Here is a 9,439-nt window from a genome sequence, read left to right as displayed (position 1 = left end):
GATCATTCAGTCCCTTATGGTGACTTGTAGAGTTTGAGTTGTATACTGATGTTCATTAAAGCCCAATAAGTAATTCCCAGAGCATTTATTACTAAGAAAATTCATTAAAATCGATGCGTTTTCATGTGATGATAAAGTCATAACAAAATCAAAACATGGTTGTCGAGTTTTGTTAATTGCAAAGATTTTTTTGCTTAGGATGTAACTTCTCTTATTGACAGTTAGAGACTAGCTTGTGAATAAAGGAGCCAGATATTGATCTCAGGGGTCGGAAGAGACCATAAACAGAGTTGAATATAGCACATTCACCAGGTGGCGAGAAACACTAATCATTTGTGTTCTTGTGACTTGTTTGTAATGATGGTTAATATTTACTAAACGAGTCTGGTTACTCTGTAAAAACTCAGTAATACGGAGCAACATTTTTCTTTCCCTTTCCTTCTTAGCAAATAGATGGCGAGTCCTTCCTGCTGCTCACCCAGGCGGACATCGTCAAGATTCTGTCCATCAAGTTAGGGCCCGCCCTCAAGATCTACAACTCCATCCTCATGTTGAAGAACGCAGACGAAGAGTAGAAACTCCAGAGACTGAAGAGGAGTCGCTCCCTCCTTTCATCGACACTCGGCTATGAAGACTTTTGATCCAATCAGCTTCAACAGCTTTTGTCTGTGGAGCTCTGCGACAGAGCGGAGCAGCATCACCAGAGACAGAAGCGGAGGCCATCATCTCAGAAAAAAACGTCCACCCCTCCCCCCTCTCCCCTCTCCCCCTCCTCTCTCCATGATGGAGGTCACTTCGATACTTTAAGTTTTCTTGATCTCTATCGTGTTTGTTTACTGAATGATTTAAAAAAGAACTACAGGCACCTTCAATGCTTCTTAACATTGTACAGTTTTTGAATTGGATTTAGTGTTGCGTTAATGAATGGTGCTCGGGCTAAGAGCAGATGGAACAAGAGCGTTTGTGCTTTGTTTCATTTTTACTTAGCAATAGATTTTTTCTTTTTTAAAGGTGCAAAATACAATCGTGGAGGGCGAAAGATTTTTAAAATGTGAAACCCAGTGGAGCAGAAGCACTATGTAGTTCAGCTGCTCTCCTCTAGATGGAGAGCGTGGGCAGCTCTACGGGCCCGCAGGCGAGACGCTTTGATTAGATTGGAGCTGAAGCTTGGGTTGAAAGGGGGATGGTAAAGACTTTGTGTGTTTGTGTGTGCAGATGTGAGTGTTTGAGAAATAAGGGTGTAATTTCCCATCAGCCCACGTGTTATGTTCTGGTCAGAGGATTGTTTTGTGGCAGGCATGGCTAAGGGCTAAATGTTCAATCAAGAAACCTTGCAGTCGTTTAAAGTGGAACGAGACAGCTTTATCTCTGTCTCCTTTGTTTGTTAATGGGAACGGCACATGAAAATGAATGTCTAAAAAAACAGCTTTTCTGTTGTTTTGTTTATATTATCTTGTTTATTTTCATTCACATTGTAAATAGTATACAGCTACAAATGGACTGTCCTCGCTCCCTAACAGAGTTTACTCCTGCTTGATTATGCAAAGGCTTGACATCTGTCCACGAGGAGAGGACGTTGTGACAATGAAAACATACGAGCCTCAATTCATACAAAGATTTTGAGAAAAAAAGAAACAAAACAAACATTGTCAGTGTCTTTGTGAATCAGCGTGTACTTCGGTGAGTTGGAATGTGTACATCAGCAACTGTTTATATGCAAACGGCTTTTATTTATGTATTCTAATTTAAAGGGTAATGTTATGCTGTTTTTGGCTCCGAGGTAAGCTGTGGCTCTTTGACGGAAAGTGTGTGAATGGGTGAAAATAAATGAGATGCACACTGTCTGCTGTCCTCATTCAACCTCTCTCACCATACACATCCTCCTAAACCCGTCTTTATCTGTACATTTGAGTTATTTACAGAAGGGGAAAACACATTGGCTTAAGTACTTAATGCATTTTTGAGGTAACGTAGTGTGACAAAACAAACATTACTTAAGATCTATCTACTAACTTTTGTTCCTGTTTTTTGAGAGCTCAGTAGCTGTTGCACTTTAAGTGATGGCACGTTTAGGAAATCTGTGGCAGGGGCTCAATTGACTCTTCAATTTAATATGTCATCTAGGGCTGCACGATATTGGAAAAAACTGACATTGCGATTTGTTTTCCCCCTGTGATATATATTGCGATATGAAAACATACAGGAATTGAAGAAAAGACCGTTTTTTTCTCAGCAAACCATCCTTTCTTGAACTTTAATGCTATACAATTGGTATTTTTTTAACTATATTTAACCGGATGAAGGATTTTAGTCACGGACGTCTGGATCTTAAGTTATCAGAGCAACAAGCTGAGCTAGCTCGGTGAGCAGCGAATGCACATATCGTGATTATCGTCACGACACAATATATCGTGCAGCCCTAATTTCATCCACATCCAGTCGTTCCCAACCTTTCTGGTTCAGGCATCCTTTCAAATAAACAGTAGATGTTTCTCAATACTCAAACTTCCCCTCCTCGACTCCTATCCTCGATACTTAGTCCCGCCCACAGGAGATGCGAGCGGAGGACTGAGGAGGGGAACCGAGGAGAGGAGGGGAAATTAGAGTATTGAGAAACCTCTAGTCTCTTGTTCCCTCTCAAAACCTCTCAGGTGGTTTCATTTACATAATTGTTTGAAGAAGAAAAATGACTTGAGGCCTTGCGTTTTTATTCTTTCTTATTACATTAATCATCCCACGATGATGATGTACTGTATGACCCTTAAGACGCAGCTTGAGCCTGGAGTTGATAAAAACAACCACTAACTCCATTAACTGGAAAAGTAAAATGCTCCTTACTCATTACTAACCATCTATGTAATGAGTCCCTGGGCATGTACTGTTTTGTGTTCACATAAATAGCTTCAAGTGTTTTGGCCCACGGTTTCTGTGAAATGACAGTAAGTTGGCCTTTTGTGAGACCGAATGTTGCCATATGGCCTCAAAGTGGAAACTGTCTGGTTGTGTTTTGCTCACACATGACCCACATCCACATCGGGCAAAACACATCACAGCTCACCCTCAAACCACCGTACTGTGTGTTGCCTACCTGACCCTTCAGCAAGCCTAAACCCCTTCCCCCCCAATGCTGGCCGGAGGCTCAGCTGTGTGCTGGCTGACATGACACCTGTTGACATTGCCGAAAACTGTGGCCCAGATACATTTGGCCAGGATGTGGTAAACTAATTCTGCAATACATTTCACAATTTAACACTGGTTTCGCATTGCACTCCTACAAAGCATTGCCGGAGTCCATTTAAAGTAAAAAGTCCACCAAACACAATTCCACCTTTTGTTTAGTGGTGGTGACGTGAGTTATGTGATTCTTACAATAGCATTTCACTTTTTAAAATGACTAAAGTGGTGTATATTGGGTTATGTCCTTTAAAAACTGTTATTTCAAGATAAACCAACATCTTTTGATTGGGTTTGAAATGCCACAGTTTATTTAGTTTTACAAGGTTTTTGTTTTAAATCTTCACTCCACACTTTTCTACAGTTTGGCACAACTGGCAATCACTATTTAACCCCGGCTGATATCATTAGAAATGTTTTGGGAAACACAAGCGGCGCGCACTGTTTGCATATCTGGGAAGTGAGATCCAAAAGCAAAGCCGCCAATCAAGCTAATGGCCAAAGAGAATTAAAGGGAAAGCTTCAAGATTGTAACTTTTAAGAAAAAAAAAAAGAATGAGAGCAGAGTCAAAGATATTTATGTGTATGTCAAAACGTTACGCCTACATTGGCCACAATGCACGAGAACCACCAACAGGTCAGTCAGACATGTGGGTTTGTTAAGCTAGTAGTGGCTAATGTAGCCTCAGAGATAGAAGGAGAGTTGTTAAGAGAGCCGGTTAGCTCTCTTTCTAATTTTGTTTCATTTTTAAACTTGTAATTTTTCGCCCGAGTCGATGATGCCTTAAGTGACATCACGAGGCATTTTCCAGAACATTTGCAGCCTGCAGCTACACAGCCACAAAAGGTATGTTACGACCTTTTTCCCAGGCAGCAGTGAATCAATTTGATTTGTCACATGAAACTTTACAAGGTACATCTCCTGTGAAATGCACTTTTAAATCAGTGGAGTTCCCCTTTAAGACAAGGCAAGTTTATTTAAATAGCACAATTCAGCAGCAAGGCAGTTCATAGCGCTTTACATAAAACATTAAAAGCATCGAGACAAAGAGCAAAATAAACACATTCAAAGAAAATACATTTGAATACAAGTCATTAAAGAGCCAAGAGAATAGAAAAATAGAGCCAAAATAGAACAAGATTTTTATAAAACGTATGAACAAATTATCACATTGAAATAATTATTCAATCAAAATCCACACATCTGAGAATTGATTTTCATACCCTAAATAATTAAACTGAGATTATAAGGGCTGCTGTAAAGATAGAAAATAATGCTGTATATAATGTGAAGAAAATCATTGGAGACCCCCAACCTAGTGTTTTTCAAAAGAGATTCATTTCTGGTTACATTTGATGCATTTGCTCTACACATTTCAGGTTTGTGCGGGAAGGAGGCTGCTTCGTCAGTATCTCACTGTTTGGTGATCACTAAGAATAACCGGGCTCACCGTGGGACTGGCCTGGACCAGCCTCATATTCCCACGACCCCTCCTCTACTCACAGAGACAAATGAAAACACAGGCTGCAGAGGCGCTCCGGCAGAGGCGCAGGGAGGCGTGCAGAGTGGCTTTGCACCACTTTTAGTAAGACTGTTTTTTACTCTAAAAGCTTCATTTCTGGCTCCGCAGTACGCGCTATTGCGCTGCTCACGGGCACACGGTATGAAAAACGTCGTAATGTGAGGAGGAAAACACCGAGAAAGTCAGAATTTAACGCACGGAGTGGGAGGAATAACGAAACTCTGGGTTTGTTTGATTTTTTTTATCATGCCGAGGATCCCGTTTCTGCTTCGGATTTACCTCCAAGACAAGGCAAGTACCCTGTCAGATTGTTTCCATTGACTGCGATAAAGTAACCGGACAGTGATCTGCAGTGAATTATAGACAGCAACAGTGCAGTGGTGCAACATGAATTATAATATAACATTAAAGATGCATGCGTAAAAGCACTTATAAAACAGCAATTTGTCATTTGCGTCCTGTTGAATCACCCGTAGCCTAGTGTTCACTCGCTCCGGGGGAAACGGAATCATGAGTTCAGACAACCCAACTAATGTGCCTCTTTATTTGTGACTGCAGTGACATTGTTAACTCAAATCACGCGATCCTGAAAGGGGTCATTCGTTTGTATTCCCATGATGATGATGATGATGAAGGTTTGATAGCAGTTCAGCCCAGGTTCAGAGGAGCTGCTGTGTGGCTCCACAGAGACACTGGACTGGAGGAGCCACTTGCCTTATTAAAGCTGCTACTTCCTGTTGTGAGCACTGCAGTCGACTGCCTTCTCCCAAACACCTCATGTGCTCTCCCTTTGGGGCCGCATGCAACACTTTGTGACTGAATTATTGTATTTCTCTGTGTTCTGTTCAGTGTGAAGCCAGAGGATGACAGCAGCCAGTCCTCCCTGCAGCCCCACCTCCTCCCTCTCCTCCCAGTCCTCACCTGGTTGCCTCCCAGCATGCCAAAGGCACCTGAAGAAAGGCAGAGCCCTCCACACCACCCTGCCCCTGCGCTCCGCCCCGGGGGTGTGGCTCCTGCTGGGTGTGGTGGTGGTCCTGGTGGGGATGGCTGTGGCGGTGGCGGGCTACGTGTCCTCACCACCGAAGCCCGTGGTGAGCGGGCGCGGCTCCACCCACATTGAGAGGATGAAGCTGGCCGGGCCCGTCGTCATGGGAGTGGGCCTCTTCATCTTCATCTGCGCCGCCACGCTTCTGTACGAGAACCGGGATCTGGAAGAAGTCCTCAGACGGGGGACGTGCGATGACCTGGAGGATCTGAAGGGGGGAGACGGCTGGGAGGATTCACAGGAGCAGCCCAGCTTCAGCTGTCAGGAGCAGTGGGAGGAGAAAGAGGGGGGGCAGTGGGCCGCTCCGACCCACACACTCCCCCTCTCGGACCAGAACTGTGGGACGCCTCACAGGAACACACACACCGTCAGCGGCACGCCGTCACCGCCGCCTCCTCCTCCGGATGCGGGAGATAGAGAGGAAGAGGAGGATGAGGAGAAGGAAGGAAGATCAACCCTTCTGGCCCGAGTCCTCCACCACAAGGAGCCGACTCCTCACCCTCCCTCCCCCTGCCCCTCCGTCTCCCACTCCTCAGTGTACTCAGACTCTTGCAACTCCAGTGAAATTAACTTCAACATACGGACAGGCCTTCCTCAACACTGAACTCATAAAATGTGCATGATGAGATTCTTTGGAGGTTTCACGTGCGGACACACACTTATAACGGGACTTTGCTGTCTTGAATAAACAGATGAAATGTTTGGTGGTATGCTTTAGTGCCTCCGAGTGGCGCAGTCGGTCTGACTCACTGTCTGTGAAGGGTGTTTTTGTCCTACATCGTTCTCTGACTCACCCACGTTTGAAAGATTCGGATCTGTGGTGTTTGATGTCAACTCACCATCTTGTTGTCTTTGAACTCACCCATGCCTGAAATCCCCAAAAGCCACTGCTTGTTTGACCATATTTGGACGTGAGGAGCACTGCTGAAAACGTATTTAGGTGCTGTGCTGGGAGACGGACCAACTCACACACACACACTCTCTCACACTGATGCAGATGTACTGCGTCTACATTTACTCACTACAGATGCTTTGGTTAGGAGGATGAGCACGATTAGGTCTTAAATGATTCTTTATCTAATCTCACACATACTGTAATCTAGTCTCTATCCGAGGAAATTGTGTCTGTGTAAACAAGAGAAGTGCACAAGGCCACACTCCTCTCACTCGACACCTACAGCCCCGCTATAAATACCAGCTGCTGCACTGTACACATGCAACTTTCAGTGTTTCACTGTAATTCAACTTTTTTTTTTGTATTCAGCTGCTCAGTTTCTTTTCCTTTTCTCGAGTGTGGTGAGGCGAGATCTTAAAGAATGTCAATCAGATGGTGGATAGAAGAGAAAAGAGCAATGACTGGGAAAAAAGAAAACCCTGTTAGGCTGCCATGACTTATCCCTGACGCAGTTTAACTGAGAAAAGCGGTCCTGTGAGTCGTGTAACTGAAGCCTCACACTCCCACCATCCCAACCTTTCATCTCCTCTCGCTTCATCATCTGATTCCTACGCTTTATTCAAATACCCCCATCCTCCAGCTCAAGCCTTGGCTGCTGAAATATAGAGCAAATACAATGCAGAGGGAAATGTTTTTGGGTCCAATTAAGCAAAAGTCTGAGAGGTAAACGGGGTAGGATTTTAATTATCTCCAGCGTTTTCCCCCCCAGCCTTTAATTACACAGGGGATCAGTCTGAAGGGTTTTATAGGTTCTTTAGGACTGCAGAGTATTTCCTTTTTGTTCTGGCCCATGCTGAGATACTGCCATCCAGATGACGACTGAGACTGAAGCTTACAGTCATTTGCAGACACACATTTCCCTGAAAGCAGCACCCATCTCCCTCTCTCTCTCACACAGGGTTTATGTCAGTACTTTATGCTGTTTTCAGATGCTAGATGTTTATTTCAGTGGCAGGTACGAGTCGGGGAGATGTGTCTGAATCCTGCAACAGGCTGCAGCTTCATCACACTCTCTCTCTCTCTCCTCACTCTCACACATACAGTCCTTCTCACTGTGAGAGATGCTCTGATGTGTTTACGTTCAGGAGAGGGAACCCTGCAGGATGTCAGAGCTGCAACCAAAGATTATTCATCATGAATCTGCAGCTTGTTTTCTGATTATCATGAAATATTGTTGTCTACACTTAATGGCCAGTTTATATTCTAGGTAAAATGCAGTTTCATTGGACATTGCTGCAATAAATGATACTTTTATGAGGGTTATTATGTTCAAGAGGTCCATTATTCTATGCATTATGCATGCTAATGTGTTTTCTATTATTGTGTCCAGCCCATTTATATCAATGAGAGTAGGCTAAAACTCCACGTCTGTATAATGCAATATCGTTCAACTGCATCACAATCCTCCCAAAGTATCGAAACATCAATTGCTTTATATTTATTAACCATTTCTGCTGTCAGTAGCAAGATGAATTTGTGCTAATACATATTTAGAGGCATCATTCCTCTTTCAGTCGGACACTAAACCGACCAGAGGCTGTCACATATCTTCACACACACACAGATAGTCCTGCGGCAACACAGATTTCAAGAAATCATTGAGGTTTCTCCCCTGTGCTTGTACAACAGTGTTGTTACATAACTCAGCAAGACGTCTTTTTTCTCCTTTTTGCTGCATTGAGAATATAGCTGCGTTAAATCCCCTCCTTAGATACATATATAAGCAGATGGACCATAGGCTGTAAGCTGCTTAACCCTGCACTGACTCTGGACACATGCACTTTCTCCGTTCCCCAAGAGAGATAGAGAAACTGGGATCAACACTTTTTGGGTTTAAAAGGTGTGAGGGAGGAAGATGCCAGTTTAAGTTTTTTTTTTTAATAGGCAGAGAAATAGGATTACGTTTAGGGGAGACACTGCAGGTGGATAGGGTCCAAACAAAACTAATAGACAACACCATGAAACATTCCCAGTTGATAACCTTACAATATTTATTTTTGTATTTAAAATGATTGTTTAAATGTGCCAATGATGCATTATCACATTAGGAGAAACAAAAACGTTTTTGTTTTTTTTAAATGACATTTTCTTTTCACTAGTCTGAAAAGTGACCGCAGTGTGTTTGTAAACAGTGATGAGCTGGATGGAGAAATATGTTCCACCACCTTTGTCCACATCTGGCATTGAGTATTTCGTAAAAACTGAGGTTACCAAACACTTAAGGAAACATAAAATCTCTCTGGTGGCCGAACTCCACCTCCCATCCCTTGTGAGTTCTGAACATTTTCAGCTGTTCCCCGTTGTTTTATCTTCATCAGCCTCTCAGCCAGGGACGTGCACAGACATTTTGGGGGGCAGGGGCTCAAGTGAGAAAAAGGGCACATCCCATAATTATTTATTGAAAAAAATGTAAAACTAAAAGTTAAATATAGTTGCACATCTCTGGCTTACCGACCAATTAATTGTAATACCCTCACACTCACGCAATTGTTTAATACTCAACATAATTCTACAAAATAATCAGTTAACACAGAGACAATGGTCTTCTTTAGTATTCACTACCCACAAGAGCAGACATCAACAAAGGAAACTATGCCTCAATATGCATGTTTTCTATGCTAGTAGTTAATTGCGGCTATAATGAGTTTATTTTAGCACAACATTAAGTCCTTTGAATTATTTTTGTGGTTTTAAAATGACACTTCAAAATCAACAAATCTTCACACGAAACTGAAAAAGGCT

General features: G+C 43.0%; 3 protein-coding genes across 5 annotated transcripts in view; 2 read left to right on the top strand and 1 right to left on the bottom strand.

Annotated features, from left to right (window-relative positions):
* l3mbtl1b (L3MBTL histone methyl-lysine binding protein 1b) overlaps nucleotides 1–1,842 on the top strand; it is a 23,384-nt gene extending 21,542 nt beyond the window's left edge. For all 3 annotated transcript variants that reach the window (XM_010786990.1, XM_010786992.1, XM_010786993.1), the window contains exon 22: nucleotides 447–1,842. In XM_010786990.1, coding sequence (XP_010785292.1) covers nucleotides 447–575 — 129 coding nt within the window. In that variant the 3' untranslated portion in view covers nucleotides 576–1,842. The remainder of the gene's footprint in view (nucleotides 1–446) is intronic.
* LOC104959136 (tyrosine-protein phosphatase non-receptor type 3-like) overlaps nucleotides 1–7,960 on the top strand; it is a 12,936-nt gene extending 4,976 nt beyond the window's left edge. Inside the window, exon 10 of the mRNA XM_010786994.1 lies at nucleotides 5,828–7,960. Coding sequence (XP_010785296.1) covers nucleotides 5,828–6,346 — 519 coding nt within the window. The 3' untranslated portion in view covers nucleotides 6,347–7,960. The remainder of the gene's footprint in view (nucleotides 1–5,827) is intronic.
* A 641-nt stretch (nucleotides 7,961–8,601) lies between these two features.
* Nucleotides 8,602–9,439, bottom strand: part of LOC104959188 (mutS protein homolog 5-like) — a 6,401-nt gene continuing 5,563 nt past the window's right edge. The window contains 1 exon segment of the mRNA XM_010787056.1: nucleotides 8,602–8,613. Coding sequence (XP_010785358.1) covers nucleotides 8,602–8,613 — 12 coding nt within the window.

The sequence above is a fragment of the Notothenia coriiceps genome, unplaced genomic scaffold (genome assembly GCF_000735185.1).
Source record: "Notothenia coriiceps isolate Sejong01 unplaced genomic scaffold, NC01 NC01_scaffold00029967, whole genome shotgun sequence".
In the NCBI taxonomy this organism is placed as follows: Eukaryota; Metazoa; Chordata; class Actinopteri; order Perciformes; family Nototheniidae; genus Notothenia; species Notothenia coriiceps.
This window is presented reverse-complemented; position numbering and strand designations above follow the sequence as displayed.